The 18,173-nt window shown below is 40.8% G+C and overlaps 2 protein-coding genes across 5 annotated transcripts in view; both read left to right on the forward strand.

The window, feature by feature from the left end:
- The first annotated feature begins 488 nt into the window (after window positions 1-488).
- arpp19a (cAMP-regulated phosphoprotein 19a) lies at window positions 489-4,943 on the forward strand. Its single transcript, XM_023412017.1, has 3 exons — window positions 489-673; window positions 1,546-1,668; window positions 3,218-4,943. The coding sequence occupies exons 1-3, from the start codon at window positions 617-619 to the stop codon at window positions 3,386-3,388; spliced, it is 351 nt and encodes a 116-aa protein (XP_023267785.1). The 5' UTR covers window positions 489-616; the 3' UTR covers window positions 3,389-4,943.
- Window positions 4,944-5,914: 971 nt separating this feature from the next.
- The window catches only part of myo5aa (myosin VAa), a 53,099-nt gene continuing 40,840 nt past the window's right edge, over window positions 5,915-18,173 (forward strand). The window contains exon 1 of one of the 4 annotated variants that reach the window (XM_087175531.1): window positions 5,915-6,136. In XM_087175531.1, coding sequence (XP_087031657.1) covers window positions 6,110-6,136 — 27 coding nt within the window. In that variant the 5' untranslated portion in view covers window positions 5,915-6,109. Of the gene's footprint in view, window positions 6,137-10,568; window positions 10,703-18,173 lie in introns of those variants that run through there. The other 3 variants (XM_087175533.1, XM_087175530.1, XM_087175532.1) reach the window with 3 other exon arrangements.

Below are 18,173 nucleotides of genomic sequence, written 5' to 3' on the forward strand. Positions count from 1 at the left end.
AAAGTAAGCGGTGGATTGGTGGTCATTTAGCATGGTGGTCCCTGGGCTCTTAAGTGCATCTGCACAGCCTCACCACATTTGTATGCATCATTTATTTTTTGCATGGTGACAGCCTGTGGCTCTGTTGTCCCTTAAGTGTCTGTTTGACACGTGTATGCTCTGCTGCTTAGTCCCTTAGTAATTTGGCACAGTTTAGAGCAAAGAAACAGCATAGTAGTCAGTCTTTGCCACGAACACACTGCACGAAGAAACATGTTTCTATGGAAAACAATGGAAATGAACTGAACTTGCGTTAATCAGTGCAGCATTCACCATCTTCGAGATCTTGGGATTATTTGACTGAAACTTGGATTTGCTTTACAGCACATGAGTCTAACAGCTGATCGGTACATTATGCAACGTAAATCCGATCCCACCACTGTGTGCGGGTGCACTACAGGAGTGCCCGAACGTGAGCGCGCGTGGTGTCTCCGCATGTGACGTAGTATTTCTTGTGCGGGAGTGAGCGCTCCTCAGCGGCAGTTGTATGGGTACAGAAAGTCAGAGCAGGGGGATCTGTGGATCAGTCGTCCAACTAGTGAACAATTCTCTGGTCTGAGATCACGATAATTTAGAAATGTCGGGAGATAACGAAGAAACGCAGACGGCAGAGGAGACATCAGTGGACGAGAAGGTAAGTGTGCAGCGTTTTAGCACGTTGAACAGCAGCATTAGTACCACTGACTTTGTCATAGCTAATGCTACGTTATATAGCGTTAGCTTCTTCGCCCCGCGCTTATTGTTGACATATCAACCAAAGCCAACTATCAAGTCCGTGTTATTTGTCAAACTGTGTAACGACATTGCGTTACTGGCTATCTGTCCAGATGTTTAGGTTGCTAACAGAACGAATGTTTCGGATGGTTAGTGTGAATGTCAGAGGTACCGCTTGCTAATGTTAGCAGCTCACCATCCGCCAGGCTAACTGTCATGACATTCACACACTGGCAAATCATCGGCAACAGTTAGCTCAGCTGCTAACGTTAGCTCAAACGATTTCTGCACTGTGGCGTGAAGCCTGGTTAGAGCAATATTATCCCCAGCGACACTGAACTACCGCAGTTTTGCGTGCTGCTTAAGTGCTATCATCTCAGCTGTGTGTAACGTACACAACAAGCAGTTTTAGCAGCGAATTTAACGGTCAGCGTTAATCCCCACCGGCCGCCCAGCCCAGTGAACCCACACAGCCATGGTAGCAGTAGCGGTAATTTGAACCTGGCAGGTGACTATTTAAACACTCTTGCTAATGTTGATCAGCTTATGTTAAATATCTACAGTAAACCATTTTAACCCAGATATTTTTCAGAAATGTGTGCATACGTTTGTAAAGGTCTAATGTGAACAGTGAGATTATCTCCATACCGCAGTGCCATCAGAAGGCAAATATTTCAGTGGGGGCCTGGAGGTATCTGGCCAATGTACTCTCTTGTTGTGCAAGTAACTATGTGGTTTTTGAGAAAGAAGTTTCACTGTCATCTCAATGCCTCATACTTCTGCTTTTTTCAGGAGGTTCAGGACAAAGTGATCAGCCCTGAGAAGGCGGAGGAGGCTAAACTGAAGGCCAGATACCCAAATTTAGGAAATAAACCTGGAGGCTCTGATCTGCTTCGCAAACGCCTCCAAAAGGGGGTGAGTTAACTCTTGTGTTTGTCTCCTAAACTTTCAGGCCTCACTTGAGGGCAGGCTTTGAACCCACTGTCATTTGTGGTTAGTAACACTGCACTTACACTCAGTTACCAGGTTACTGGGTATATCTAAACTAATGCTTTTTAATAAAATAACTTACTAGCCTTTTTCAAAGCACACCACTTATATCAATGAGAACAGACTAAATTTTAGAAATGCTTCTAAGTACAACACAATACACATCAACAATACAACAAGCTACAGTTTCCAAAATGACCACAAGATTGAGTCAACACCACTCAACCGTTTCAACAAAACCTGAACTTTATAGCCTTCATGACGACAGTATTTATTGCAGGGATGTTGTTTTAGACTGTGTTAGGTTTAGCTAGATGTACATCATACACTGCCAACTAGGGTTAGGGTTGTCTCCATATGTTTTAACCTGTCTTATAATGTGATACTGGAATGATTAGTACATTGACAGAAGATTAGTGGACAATCATGATAACTGACTGTTCATTTATCAAGTTAAAATGCCTACAAATACTTGGTGGTTGCAGCCTCTCAAATGTGAGGGTTTTTCTCTGTTTTCATGACATTGTTAAGCCTTTGCCCGCTGGTCAGGGAAAACAGGAAATTTGAAGTCATCACTTTACGTTCTAGTAATAATTTGTGATGGACACTTTCCATTATTGATTATTGATTCCATTTTGATATTTAGCGATACTAAGTAATCAAATGAATAATCCATAATTAAAGTAATTTAAAAACCAACTTATTCATTGAAAACAGAAGTTTTGTCTTCACACTCAAGAGTGCTGAAATGATAAGATGATTAATTGATTTCTTTACTGGCAAATATTAAGTCATTTATCAGGTAAAACAAACAAACAAACTAAACCAGTCATGTGTTGGTAACAGCGTTACAATGAGCACTTTTTATCATATTTCATATAATCAAAATTAAATATTTTTCAACTTGGTAAGACTAATTAAGCAATTTATAACTTGTGCTGGATTGTTATTTGATAAATGAAATAAACAATAGTGACATTACCAGTAAAGAGAATAATAATTAGATAAATAATAATTACAACCCTGCATATATTCATTTGCCAAACAAGTTTAAATTCCTTAGCTTAAAAGTGCCCTGTGGAGTTTTCTTATAAACAAACAGATGTTTACCTCAAGTGTTTCCCACAAAAACGCATTGTGTGTATCCTTGGGTTGGTCCAAGGTCCACTCATAAAAACATTGCTCCACACCACGACTAGTCATCAGACACTCCACAGGGTACCTTTTTATAGCTAGATCATAATTTTTGGCATTTGTTCCCTTTATCATATAGTTAATATTAGCTAGGCAAGTCTATAAAAATAGGCATAAAATATCATCAAACCTTTATACGCTGTATACTGAAGATATAATTAATTTCTGTTTACAATGTAATTAGAATATCTGAAATATTTCTAACATTGAATGTTGCATTATTTAGTGGTGGAAGTGCATTTTTTGTAGTTAAAAATTTAAATTTTATGTCTCTCCACAGCAAAAGTACTTTGACTCAGGCGACTACAACATGGCTAAAGCGAAGATAAAGAACAAACAGTTGCCAACAGCTGCACCAGAGAAGACCGAGATCACAGGGGACCACATCCCCACCCCCCAGGACCTGCCACAGAGGAAACCCTCTCTGGTGGCCAGTAAACTGGCAGGCTGATGCACACGCAGCCTCAACATCCCCTGCAGCATCTCCCAGCCCTAACCCTTTCCACTCAAGTCTCAGAGCTGTAACATTACCTCTCCCACCCCCTTACAGTACCACCTGTCCCCAGCCTCCGCCCCTTCCCCAACAGCCTGGACCCCATCGAACAAGAACCTACACCTGGCAGCCAGTGAACTGGCTAGCTGATACCTTCAATTCCTGTTTATTTTAGTTTCACCCTACTTGGCCCTGTCTCTACTGCCTCCTGTCCTTGTTTTTGTCCCTCGCTACTCCCCCAGACTGACTGCCCTTCTGTCAATGTTTCCTTTCCATGTTCCTTTTTATTTTCTCATTACTTCAATGTAAGATACACTGAAAGACAGGACATCCAAGTGTGAGTGTGACGAGCGGACTGTGACTCTTCTGTACGACTGATGGACGATCGATACCACGGTGTTTACTGGCTGAAGAGAGGGGCGTGAAGCAGAAGCTGCATCTTGTGTGGTTGAAGGGCTTTGGTATAGACATCAGGATTCCACAGTTTGGATATGTGTGAGTGTGTGTGTGTGTGTGTGTGTGTGTGTGAGTGTGTGTGTGTGTGTGTGTGTGTGTGTGTGTGTAATACGCATGCTTTTGTTTGGCACAGGGGCAGACATCAGCCTTTTAGAACGTTTAACAGCAGATTTGTATAATTCACTGTATGTCCTTATTCTAAATTATGCTGTCAATATGCTTGAGTGATGGACTGAGTATAGTAATCCAGAGGCCATGCTCAGTTTTGTTAATGCTTTGATTGTGAAACACGGGGGAAGCCATACTAAAGGACCACACAGTGAAGCCTGCATGTGTGACGCAGGGCTCCCAAAGGCAAACCTCACAGAGCTTCATTTGAATTCATTAAGGTGCACTGAACAGACATCTAAACAGATGCTGGAAAGCTCGGTTGCAACATAAAAGCTCTGGGTGGCAGGTAAATAGTTCATTCAAGACGTCTTGAAACTAAGAACTTCTTTCAAGTGCGAAAGAGGAGGGGATGCCGTTGTTGGCTTCAACATGAAGTGTAATGTGGAGAGTTTGCACTGTATTTATGGTGTGCCATGCATTTCGGCCTCAGGGGATGACACAGTCTTCTCCTTGGGTCACAGTTTCTAGTTCCAAGTTGTCATGAATGAGGCATTGCCGTGCTAGAAGAAGGTAGTGGAGTATACAGGACCTGAAAGCTAAACTCTTGTCAGTAGGGACCAGTCTTTGTGCTGTGTGAGTAGAAAGCTATTGTTAAAAAATGTACTGGGAGCAGAAGTTGGCACTGGGAACAAAGAGTGTAATGGATTGTGTTCTAATTTGGGAAAAAAAACCTATACTCATAAGTTAAAGTAGTTTTATCTTAAAATTGTCCTCGGCCCTGTGTAGTGCTTTTCCAGGGTCCTTGCTGACTGGATGAAGTTTACCTGCGATGTGGTAAATCTAAGCTAGCACTACATCCGTCTGAGCTGTGCATGTATGTGGCTGCCCTGCTGCCACTTTGTGCCATTTTGTTTTGTAAATAAAATAGTTTTGCACAAATGTTTAATTAGCGTGTCGTTTATTGTGTTCATCTGTATCTTTTTTTCCCCCATGCTTTGAAAACTTGGGTGAGGACAAACTTTCCATTAGAGTTAGTCCAAGACAATATAGCAGACATGTTGATTATTTATTCCATTATGTGGTAAACTAACAAGTTTTGTTGACAAAAGGATGTACAAAAATCTGAACTCCAGTCAGAGGCAACCCAGCCCTATAGTCAGAGACACTAAGACTGGGTTTTTTTAGATTTAGATTTAGTATTTTTTTCCGTAACAAAACCCCAATACATGTAGCAATAAAGTATCAAAAATATCTGGTGAAAAGCCTCACACCTCTGACAGACAAAAGTAAAAATTGAACATCTTACTGTGAGCTTCACAATGCTTTCTTTTACATGGACATTGTAGCTGCAATATACTCATCCAGTTCGCCACAGTGAAAAACTTAGACTATGCATGTACACAGAATTACAATTGCCAAGTGGACAGAAACACATTTATATTTCTCGGATATTGTTATTGTATTCTTTTATAAACCCAGATAATCCCCATGAATAAAATAAAAACCGATAATGTCGATTGTAGGGCCCCAAAGCTGAGGGCCTTGGTGAATTACAGTTTTATTTTTTAGAATTAAAGGTTTATTTATATTTATTCAGTAGAAGGTGGAGTTTGCAGCAGCACTCCCCAGCTATAAAAGACAACTATATGAAATACAGTATGTTTTACGCTATGTGATTCATATTGAAGCATTGTTTTAAAGGAAAAGAAAAACACATGATATAGAATTTTCCTGTCTAATCCCTATTTTTTCAATAACTATATTGTCTGGCGTGAGAACAAAAATCTTTTTTTTTTTGTTGGTGTACTATGAACCCTTGGCCACCTGGGGGCGCAGGTTTCCAGGCGACGGCAGCAGCAGCAGCAGCCCTATGTGTTTGGCTGAATCATTTCATCCATCATACCCAGAATGCAAAGTGAGACACTGAAACCTCAGCAGCCTCAAGCCCTCCAGGTTATGATGGCGACAAGAGACACATCTTCACCTTGAGTCCCTGCAGCAACCAAGGATTTCTCCCCCCGCTTCATGAGCACACACACCGAGTCCCGTGCAGAGCGGAGACCTGCCGGAGTTTTAGCCCAGATTGGAGAAAGGACGTAGCGAGTAACCGTCATGGCAGCGTCGGAGCTGTACACAAAGGTAAAACAAGTGTACATTTATACGTATACAGCTGGGTGTTAGCATATCGGCTAAATAATGTACTAGTCGCGGGTTTAGCGTCTTTCACAATGCCTTCAAATGTTCATGTTATTTTTCAACGAATACATTGAGAGTTTGATTTTCGATATGGAAAAACGTCCCTTTCTTTACATTATAGCAAGCTTGGTGGTGACGGCTTTAAATGAATGAAAATGGTTCTGAAACATGTTGATAAAACATGTCGGTGTGACAGGCAGGGAGATGTATTTAAATACAGATGCTAGGTCAGCGCTGAAATGGGTGCAGCCGACAATAAGACAACGTTAACAGACGCGACAAGTCGCCTCGTTTTTCTCACAGCCCTCCTTCTCATACACATACGTGAAACAAAACTGAGGTTTATTCATCTTTTCTTGGTCATTTGTCAGCTCGTTTGTTCACCAAAACAAGATATCATCTCCTCCCGGGCCTTCATATTTTACATCACCCCCTCCCACTGGAAGCTAGGGGGTTGGGATGATGCAAAGGCGGTGCCAGCCATCATGGAGGCTCTGATTTTGCGCTTTTAAACCATAATATTTGGCTTTAGCTCAAACCTGTGCATCCACACGACCTTCTTAGTCTTTCACATTAGTGTTGTTACTTGTCTCTGATGTATGAACCGGTTATTTGGGATGTGAGCCGAGTCCTTCAGTTTGGGTATCCGCTGAGAGATGCTGCGACGAGCGCAGCATCCGGACAGAGTAGCATCTTTCCTCTTAGCATCCAGGATGTTTAGACCAGTAAAGGCCCTGAAGCCTCAGTGTGGCTGCACAGACCCAGTGCTCTCTGAGGAGAATATGACACTGCTGCTGAGCAGGCCTGTTGCACTGAAGACTCACAAGGTCACAAGTGTTGTTGCTGCTGCTACTGTAGTATTTCTAAGCCTGTAAATGTGAAACTGACAATTGTGTGTGTTTGTGGAAGGAGATGAGTCACCCACCCCTCTCCTCTTTGACAGCTGGTGTGTTCAGCTTGAATAACTGTCGTGCTGGAGGGAAAACGTGACAGTGTGTGTGTTATGGTTACAATTGTTACGGAAATTTCTTTTTAATGCTGTACCAAACTCCTATAGCTTATTTGTAATTTTTAATCACTCCACATTCAGTTGTGTCTCTCACGTTTATGGAAGTGGTCAATGATGGTGTCTTTAAACCAGATGACGCAGATTTGAACCCTGTGTCAGCAAATGGATACTGATGAATTGTCCCTGGAGCTCCTGGGGTGCTGCTCCCTAGCTGACCGTGATCTTTAAGCAGAGAGGCAAAAAGACACAAACTGAGTATTGCATTTAGCCCTGAAAAAGTTAGCTGGTTGACAAAAAAATCGATAGGTAACAACTTATCGTTTCGAGTAAAGTGATTTTTCAAAGCAAAAAGGCAGGTTCCAGCCTTTTTAATGTGAATATTTATTTTGTTTGTTTTTTCTTTGTAGCCATCATTAATAATTAATACATTTAAATATTTTCCTTTTTGAGCTGTCAGGTAAACAAAATATGAAATTCGAAGACATCATCCTGGGCTTACAATGAACTTTCTTTTTTGACATTTATTGACCAAACAATTAATTCATTAATCTTTTCCAGCAGGTCAACTGTTTTCCTCCTACCAAATGTCCCAGTTGCGAGTTCAGTCTAGCAATGCTTCCAGTTTTTTCTTGGATATGATTTTTGCTACTGAAAATGTGTCTCTAAAAGTTTTTATGATTGAACTTTAAATGATTGAAAATGGCTATAATGAATCCACAGTGAAAATAGCTCTTAGTTGCAGCCCTGGTCGCATTATGAATTTAAGACAAATAAAGCTTCTGCCTCCTTTCACTCAGCCACAACTGAATTCCAGTAGATTTTGGCTGAGGCTGCTAAATTTGTCGCCTCTGCCAGCAGGATCTTGCTTGTTGCCAGCCTTCAATTTGACTGTCTTATTCCATAAGAATCTTGTTGGCTGTTAAATGGTTTTAATTGCAAATAATAGGGGGAACTTTGGATGCGTCAGTGTGGCTGGGAAACCTAAAGTTGGTTTCTGCTGGTTTCTGCTTTGAATGGTAGAGTCTGTTTTAGAAGTCAGCCCCCGATGTCAGACCCCTCTCTGATTTACTTTTCCAGTACAGGGGTAGAAAACACTCTGCCCTTTGTGTGTATGAGTCAGTCTTATAGAAGCTTATTGAGTGGGTCTGAGCTGCTTGGTTAACACACACACACACACACACACACACACACACACACACACACACACACGCAGCGTCAGATTCTGCTCCACTGTACGTTTGGCTCCTGCCTGACCTGACCACCAGTATAAAGAGAGATGAGTCAGAGGTGAAGACTTTTTCATTAGACTCGAGTCAATCTGTTCCATCCTCTTCAGCCAAGTAACAAAAAATCGTGGTCAAAACTGTGGTCAGAGGTGTTGAAACCGTGCTGTGCAACAAGGAGCAGAAATGGAGGAGAGCGAGGACATTCTCCTGGAAATGGAAGTGAGACGATGCCCCATTAGATGACCCAGAGCGGGAGAGGCTCCTGCACACACAGGCTTAAGTTTCCAAAATACATACTACATGTTGTTTGAGTGTTTTGCTGTACCACAATAAGAGCATATAGTGTATTTTTTAGAATCACTACATCCTGCATTGATTCATGAACATAAGCTGAAAAGGAAACGATAGCTTCTGTAGTTTTTGTATTTCACAAATGTACTATGTAGGAGATGCAGAGTCATACAGAAATGCTTTGCCTCTGATGGAAGTTCAGACAGCCTTGATTTGTGTGTATGGGTAAGTTTAATCTAGCTGTGGTTGACTGTCAATCCTCAGCAGGAGCTGGTGGTGAGACACTAATGAACTATGCTTACTATGCTCAGGAGCACTGGTGGTGCCCTCTGATGTGGCCTGGTTAGGAAGGGTCCGGACAGGAAGTTGGTAATGTTACCGTTAGCTTCTTTCTTTCTTATTTTTGCAGCTCTAACACAGTGCTTTGAGAATATTTGTATTGCAAGACAAACATCTTCAGTACATTGAAATCTCTGTGTAAGTGATGAGTAAAATCAAACTGTAGGTTTTCATAAAGCACAAATCAATTATACACTACGTATTAATCCTATGGTCGCAGAGTGAGAGTTGTCATGAGCACCCGATAGAGAGGAAAGCAACTGCTGTGACATCACTGGTTGGGCTGTTACTAAAAGCACAGTTTGCTTGACCCTTTGAACCCACAGCCAACAGGACAGTAGGGGTTTTCTAACTGAATGAAAGTTTCATTCATGAAAGAATTGAGACAAAATGATATTTAAGTCTGACCAATCCAAGCCATTCAGAAAAAGTTTTGAATGAATGATTTTGAATCATAGCTGATGTAACTTAAAATCACATATGGTAGAAAGATGCTGTGATTGTAATGTAATGTATTTTTTTTATTATTTTTAAGTGCAACAGCAATACAATGATATTTGTAAACAGAGATCCCCTCAGATAAGCATGACCTTATGACAGTGCCTTATATACAGAACAAAAGGCAGCATTCTCAGTAAACAAAACTCAATTTATATCTGAATACATTTCATATTATACCTCAGCAGCATTTATAAATGTCACGGAACAGACCAGTCATGCTTTGTGTGCTGTAGGTGTCACCTCAACTGCATCAGGTGGAGAATTTTACATTATCTAAAGCTAGTGATTTATTTATTTTCTCCTCTGCTCTAATTTAGAGCATGTGCATTAGATTACCGACATAACCTGGTTAAAGTAATTGCACAGTCATGTTGTATATGCTCTGGCATGTAGTCAATGCCTGGCCAACACACACCGACACACCAAGGCAGATGGACAGAGAATAGAGCTGCAAGTTTGACAAAAATAGTGATTTCAGCTATTACAAGTGTTCCAGTGTCACCGTTATTTGAGAGATGATCTGAGAAACACAGCGTTGGCATCTTATTTCAACATTATTTGTTTTGAACCAGTGTCTGAAAGTAAATTAAATCACTGTCATTGTTATACAATGCAAACTGAAAAAAATTATTATCATTAGAATTTTTTTTTGATGTAAAAGTTACACAAATGTCCCACAGACATTGTGCTCTTCTAAAACACTGACACTCTTAATCGTGTGTGTGTAGGAACAAGATTCAGGTTTACTGCTCCTCTGTTCGTCTGTCACACAGTTGTTATTTGGAGCTATGTCAGTGGTTTGTGGGAAAGTCCTGTTTGCTCGCTCCAAAAGCCTGTCTGCTTCAGGACTCATGTGATCGAGGAAGGAAGCCCGGGTATGTGATAGACAGCAGGGATGGCCAGTCATCTGTCACAGGGTGAGGAACTTTTGGGGAGCGTCAGTGAACGCTGCTTGTGTCTGCAGACACAATGGGAAGGTTTCATCCACCAGCAAGCTCTGGAGCTCAGTGCTCGATCAGTTAGTGTATGGTCTTGTGGCGTGTGTGGCTGGAGGCATCCAGAAAACCAGCAGATTCACAGCATGAGCTAGAGGCTTGATAAAGAGACAAGATGAACCGGGAGTTGGAGTATATGTTCGTCCAAGTAAGTTTTTGCTTCTTTTAAGTTTTTACTTTCCACTCCATCCTTCCGTTCATTGATTAAGTAGATATGTAGTATGTGAAATTGTTGAAGAAGAATCTAATTCAACGGGCTGATCTGTGGAAGTAGGAGATTCTTTCCCTTTTTAGGTTATATGCAGTTATTTGATGAGTGGTCTTTAAGCTCTGGTCTTGACTTTGGTGCAGAGTGTCTCTTCTCGGGGAACATTGAACCCCAGTCCTGACACACCCTTCTTCTGGACTCACCTCTGTAGAAAATAGTTATGCCACTGAAATCAGCAGGGCGGAAAGATCTCTTGATTAGTAACAAATCAGATTTTTGCCTCAGTCTGAATAACAACAAAACGTTTGTTTCAGATTGTAAAAATTGAATCACAGGAAGCCTAAAGCAGTTTCACACCCGTACATGTAGGTACAGGACTGTATGCCTATGTTGCAGAGGCTGACATCCTAGTTGGCTCCACTGGAGAAGCAGAATGATACTTTGTACTGTAGACTAACCAATCATAGAAAACAATTTTCTAAGGTTTGCTGTAGCGTGTTTGTGTTGTACTAGAGTTGCAGCATTGAAGCGAACATTTGAACATAATGTCTCTCATTGTTGAATATCAAGATTTAGGCCTATTATCTGTTATGAACGCAAGTCAAGAGCTCAACTGTGTGCCGACATCACAGTCTCCCATTCTCCCACCCTGATATAACGTACACAAGTGAAGGAGTCAGCTCTGATTAAACTAATGTGATTAGGTGCTGGGCAGCATCACAGCATCTTAGTAAGAGACTCTGATCCCTGGCAATCACTGAACATTGGCACGCTATTTGTGCCAACAGTCTAGTTAGGGAACACCACTGGGTGTAGTGAGTATATCAAGGGTCTTTCCTACCAAACTCTCCACCAGGGTTGAGGTCTGTAAATCTTGGCATCATGCTGTGTCTGCCCAGCTGAGCAGAAAAACAGCAGATTCTCACATGAGTGGCATCATGTGACGAGGCTTCTGCAGTCTGGGACTCCATTGACGGCTTTACTGAGAATATGTGGGCAAAACACTTTCCACTGCTGTTGTCCAGATAGTCGTCTCTGTCACCCTGTATTGTAAAATGTTTTAAAGTTTTAACTATTTCCACTTGATTTACTTTTATGATGTGTGCTTCTCTAAATTCCTTTCATTCCTGTAAAAGAACAACATGATTTCAGTTGCTACACTGGTCACTTCTTCAGGAGGAGCATATTTTTATTTGGGGAGAGTTTGGATCCTAAATGAAAGTGGTGTGATAAGTATTTATTTAGGCAGTCTACAGTTTGATAAGTAGGATAAAACCCTGTGAGGGTTCAGAGTAGGCGCACCAGGCCAGGAGGACTCAAGTCCAAGAGTGAAAGCTCAGAGCTCAGTATTAGCAGGGTGAGGTCTCTCTAATCTGCTGTTGACTTTGTGCAGATTTGTAAACACTTCTCCTGGATGCCCCACTCTGCAGTTACGGCCCTACACCCCTAACCAACACACACACACACACACACACACACACACACACACACACACACACACACACACACACACACAGTACATGCTGTACACATACACTCTCCCAACGCCCTGATCTCTGTGACCTCCAAACCTCAGTCGTCCAACTTCCTTAAGTGGCAGGAATGGTCTGACACCCAGAGTTGTTGCAGTAGAATCAAGAGCAAAGGGTTAGGGTTAGATTAACAGATGAAATGAATATGACTTTCATGGCATCTGCCAAAATTTGCTAACTTTAAAGAGTGAAAAGAGCACGTCCAGTCATCTTTCATTATACTGTCATAGAGATTACAAAAAGTTCCATGTTGCGGCACGCAGCTTCAGATGTAAGCAGTTTAATCTTGCATCGTTTATTAATGTAAACACATGCATACCTATTGTTTCTCTTCTTCTCCTATTCCATGTTCAGTGTTTGTGGTTCATGACCAGAATTAAACAAGTAGAAGCTTTTGTCATTGTTTTAGCAGCAGCTGCAGTAGTGGTAACCTGTAGCCATATGTGAACGTAATGAAATTGAAGTATAGTTGACTGGAATAAGATTAGCTGGTGTTAAACCCTGAGTTAGCCTAATCAGGTCCTGATCCTTTGTCTCAGTTAAACCAGGATTAGCATTAGCCCAGCCTTGTACCTTCAGGAGCAGCCTTTGCCTGCTGTGAACCGACCCGCTGACAGCTACTGTGAGGAACAAGCAGACCAGATGTAGGTAACTTTCCGTTCTCTTATCTGAAACAGCCACTTTCTATCTGTTGATACTATTTATGAATTCTGGTAATTACTTGATATAAGAAATGGTGTCATTAAATATTTAATCTGTCAGAAAAGCAGTACATTGCAACTAGTGCACTGATGTTGCTAAATTACTGTTGTCCCCCAATCTGATCAATATAATGCATTTATTGTAGAAAATATGAACATTACAATTGCTGTCTATGGAAATCCCTCATAACCACAATAGTCTGTTGTATTTTGTATATTTTAGTAATCCCGTATTATAAACAGAGTGTTATCAAGGACAAGAAATGTTTGTATTCTATTTGTGCAGCATGTTGGCAGCTTCAGTCTTAAACAATGCCCATTATAAAGTGCTGTTTGAATTCGAATATGCTGATAAACTGCTATAACAGTGGTGATGTAGTTATTGTCTTATCATCGGCTTGGGTAATGACCATAAGTAATAACTGCCATCACATCACATATCAACTCTCAAAGTAATCCGTCCACATTAAAGGGGCACTCCACGAAGACATAGGCATTTACCAGACAAAAGGGGGTCTAACAGAGGACTGAGTTGCATTCAGAGCTGCAATGACCAGTCCATTAATTGATTAGTCAACCAACAGAAAATGAAAAGAGCAAGCGATTAATTGAGAAAAAAATCAGCGTAATAATCAATAATGAAAATAATCGTTAGTTGTAGCCCTCATTGCGTTATGGTAAATGTGGGATTTAGAGTTTTTGGAGATGGCCCATACTAGGGACTAAAAGAATATCTTGGCTTCTGCTGCTTCAATTTTGACAATTAAAAAAAAAAAATCTGTTTTATGTGAATAAACAAACTTAGTTCACTACTAAAAGTGAAATAACCAAATCAGAAGTCACACAACTGTGTCTTCACTGCCTGCTCCTAGAATGAAAGGAAAGTGATTAGTCGTAGGTTCAGGGCAGGATCACACTGAATACATTCATTTCAAGAGCATCTGTTACTGACTGGGTACAGACGGAAGCGGGTGTTGCATTGTTTGTGTGCGTTTTCTCCATATTGTAACAGTGAATATGCTAGCTAGTTTACTCTTGAGTACTGCACACAGTTTATATCAACACAAATTCATGTGACCCTTCCAATAATGTGGCCACGCCCATTGTCCTGATGAAGAAAAAAGAAGGAGAAAAAAAAGAAGAAATATAAGTAAATATATACGTATTTGTATATATGTTTGTATTTGCACACCGAACAGTGTGTACACTCATGCATGCGGCATATGAAGGCGAGCTCAGTGCAGACACATATGAGTCATGTGATTTCTGATGTCACATATGATGTCATTCATAACACACCAGCCTGTTCCATCATCCATCCCTCTGTAAGGCAGACAGACTGTAAGGCTGCACTCTGACTCATCACATTTTTGTCTGCAGCTTCCAGATGCTTCTCTTTTCCAGCTTTTGTTTCATGGTGGAGGAGGATGTCCTTGAAGCATGTAAATGTGTGTGTGTGTGTGTGTGTGTGTGTGTGTGGTTGAGTTTCATCCTTCATCTCTCCTCTGTTTTCCCAACCCAGGGGAATTTGTTGGTCTATGAATATGATTCATTGCCTCTGCGGCTTCATGTTATTGGCTCTGTGTCTATTTTTTTTGGCTCCTTCTAAGACACACACACACACACACACACACACACACACACACACACACACACACACACACACACACACACCTCTGTATGCGTGTGTGTTTATGTTTTGGTCCAAGAGGAAAGAGATGTGCTGATTGGCAGCATATTTCAGCGTTAATTAATTCAGGAATTCAGGTGTGTTTGACACCTAGTGATGTGTGAAACAAGTGTGCGTGTGTGTGTGTGTGTGTGTGTGTGTGTGCGTGCGTGCGTGCGTGCGTGTAATTGCATGATTATCAGGACCAGGAAGTGTTCTCAGTAACGCAGTGATGTCTCTGTGAGGTGTGATACGGCTCAAAACTCACTGCTGCTATTTTTAGCCTCAGTCCTCCTCCTCCCTCGCTCCCTCGATATCTCTCTCCTCTCTGTCTTTCTCCCTCTCTTTGTTGCTAGGAGGCTGGCTGCTGGTACAGTCTCCTGCAGGGACCAAAAAGGTGAAACAACTGACAAAATGGTGGGATGAGGAGAGAGGAAGAGGCAGCCATAAAGGCTATGTTCTCCTATGGTTGTAAATAAATTTAGCTTATAGTTTTCCCATTTTTGTTTCCCGTGAAGTAGCTGTAAGGTTGTTTTAATCGTCTTATTTCACACTGTCAGTATCAAATATATTTTATATTAGCATCTCCCTGCTCTTCATTGAAGCTGTGTGACGTTTAGACTGGGTGAAATATTCAAACAAGACTCCATGTTTTCACACATGAATATTTTAGATATCATTTTATACACTATCCCAAAATTCAGGCTGACACATTTGACACCTGAGCAATTGAAAAATATATTTGCTCCTTATAGCTGAAAATGACAGAAGCCATGATATATCTGTCCTATTTTTCTGGCTGATTAAGTACCGACAACATTTCTAGATACTTTCTCAGCAGATAAATAAACGTTTTTACTGGCAAGTGGCAACTGATTATGACAGAAAATGTCTTGACTTAAAATATTGATTCACTGTTTTCATTTAATTTTTCATGATTGGGGAAAAAAAATATGTGTGTTTGACCTGACAGATACCTTAGTTGTGAGTGTTTGTGTTGAACAGATGTGAGGCTGTGACCTGTGGTTTGATCATCCTGGCTGATGGCGAGGGTCTCCCCTGTTTAGCTGCTGTTTCATCTGTAACTCAGCACACGCTCTCTCTCTTTATGATGCCTTATGAAGGTGCAGTAAGGAAGATCTCCTCCCTCATGTTCTGCCTTACTCCTCTTTGAGTTAACGTTGGCTATATACTCTATTTCTATATGATCTATTTCTCTCTGTCACTTCCACTTCTCCACACTATCAAATCCCTCCTTTCACAGTCAACACATTACCATAACTGACCAATGATCTCTCTGCCTGGTTTCCACGAGCCATCACTGGATACCGTCCTATCTCAGTAATTCTGTCCATCCATCTTTCAGACCTATTATTGGTCAATTGTGCTATAACATTTAAAAACACTGAGTTGTTTCTAATTCTGGCTATTTCTGTGGATGAGGTCATCACTGAGGAAGATCCTGCACATTTTACCATTCAGGCGTCTAAACAGATCCAGATCCTCCTCTTGAGTTCAAGATTTCGCAATGTCAAACGAAGCCTGACAGCATGTACAGGGAGCATTCGCCTCATTTTTCTCTGGCTTCTGCCACTTATGCTCTGGTGCTTGGTCATCTCCCAACATCTCTCCAAGACGGTGCCGTAAAACATTTTTTCAAGGAATTATCCTTATCTTCTATCTTCATAGGGGCCTATGCATAATGAAGATCAATCACATCTAATCGCTAAAACTCTTTCCGTTGCTTACCTCAATTTGATCTCTTCTTATCGAACTCTGTCTGTCTTACTTTGTTCTTTTCTTTTCCTTTCTTTTCCTCCAAGCACACAACCTACCAGCAACATAACACTCATTATCTCAAAAACCACATGTGCACACTAGAGTCCTACAGATAAATCAGCCAATCATCAGCTGGTATTAGCTTATCACACATATACTGGTATCTGCATATGTGCTGGCAAGTACATAAATGCCAGAGATATGTTTATGGTAATTTAGAAACTGTGTAACCATGACATGATCTCCCAACGAGCAGAGGCAAGTTTATCTTTTAACTGTAAAATGTCTTGGTCAGACCTCCCATCAAATATTTGTATTAGTTAAGAAAAATTGCCTATCAGCACGTATATTGTTACCAGTTGTTATTAACGTTCATTTATAGATAGATAGATACTTTATTTATCCCTTAGGGGAAATTCATTTATCTGTATTTGTACGGCTTTAAAAACCCAGTTCGGTTGAGCTCCAGGTCTCAGTCACTCTCTCCACCACACTGACACTACAACACATGCAAACAGATTATATCTCTTCTTTCTTAACTGTCACTCAGATGCAAACCTAAACCACACTGCACACTGCCTAACCACACTGATCACACTGATCACACTGTTTGGTGTTCCTGCAGGGGTGGAGACAGAAAAGGATTAGAGAAAGAAAAAAATCTGGGACAGCCGGTGGGGTTGATAGTGATGGAGCTTTGAAGGAAAAATATGTGAACACTTTCAGTAAGGAACTATATAATCACAAATGAAAAATAGATATTTTAAAAGTTCCCATACTAAAGTACTATTGGTCATAGCAACATAAAAAAAGTCTGTCATTGTTCTTCTATTTCTGTGTTATTTCTTTCGTTTTCTGAGAGGCTGTAGCTGCCATTTCACATCACCACTCTTCTTAATACTAAGAGCCAGAGAAAGACAGACAGACGGAGGGAGGAAGGTCGACAGTTTGTGTGACCATGATGTCATGATTCAGATGATCCGTAGTGAAGCAGCGCACCAAATTAACCAGTTTCTCTTCTACAATGAGGTCTTTCTCTCTCAACTGCAAAATTGTCATCAGCAGTTTATGTAACGTCAAAAGAAGCAGTGAAATCGTTGGTCCTCCAGAAAGACTCTGAGCTCATCGTCATGTGCTTTAGTTACCTTCATGAAGACGATGTTATTTAAACATGTCTGTATCACGTCTGTAGTTTACTGCATGTGTTGCATGTTTGCAAGTATTTGAAATAAATGAGTCTCAGTGAAGTGAAAATCCTCCTTCATGTTAAGATTATAACACATAAAGGTTTTAGAGTCTAAATCCCGTAGTGATTTGTGGAGGTGTGGGTGTAAAAGTAGGGCTGTTTGTACTCTTGACTTAGTGTGTCCTACATAATGCTTTAATAAAGACAAAAAGAAGGGTAGTGATGATATTTCTGTCCGCTTTCATTTTGAAAGTTTTTATTGTTAGACTTAATGTGCAGAATCAGGTTAAAGGGTCAGTTTAAAAATAACATTTTCTCATTTAGGCCATATTTGGCAAATGATCCTACACAAAACAAATATATAAATTTCAGTAGATGCAGATACAGTTTCAGTAGATAAAACGCATTCTGTTACTGGGGTACGCATATGTCCTTTTTACCTCTTAATTTGCTTTTTTTCTTTCCCTTTCTGTAAAAAAAAAAAACACCTATGTATGTGTGTGTGCGTGTATTCATCTACGTCTGCGAGCTGGATTCCTCAGCC

This window comes from Seriola lalandi, unplaced genomic scaffold (genome assembly GCF_002814215.2).
Source record: "Seriola lalandi dorsalis isolate HSWRI2012SDOR001 ecotype SW California unplaced genomic scaffold, Sedor1 jcf7180002054474, whole genome shotgun sequence".
Taxonomy (NCBI): domain Eukaryota; kingdom Metazoa; phylum Chordata; class Actinopteri; order Carangiformes; family Carangidae; genus Seriola; species Seriola lalandi.

What these genes read in the sequence shown, in the direction of transcription:
- arpp19a (XM_023412017.1), top strand. Translation starts at nt 617, where the DNA reads ATGTCGGGAGATAACGAAGAAACGCAGACGGCAGAGGAGACATCAGTG. An exon ending in AGACATCAGTGGACGAGAAG is followed by an intron (nt 674 to 1,545) that starts GTAAGTGTGCAG and finishes TGCTTTTTTCAG; the next exon opens with GAGGTTCAGGACAAAGTGAT. An exon ending in GCAAACGCCTCCAAAAGGGG is followed by an intron (nt 1,669 to 3,217) that starts GTGAGTTAACTC and finishes GTCTCTCCACAG; the next exon opens with CAAAAGTACTTTGACTCAGG.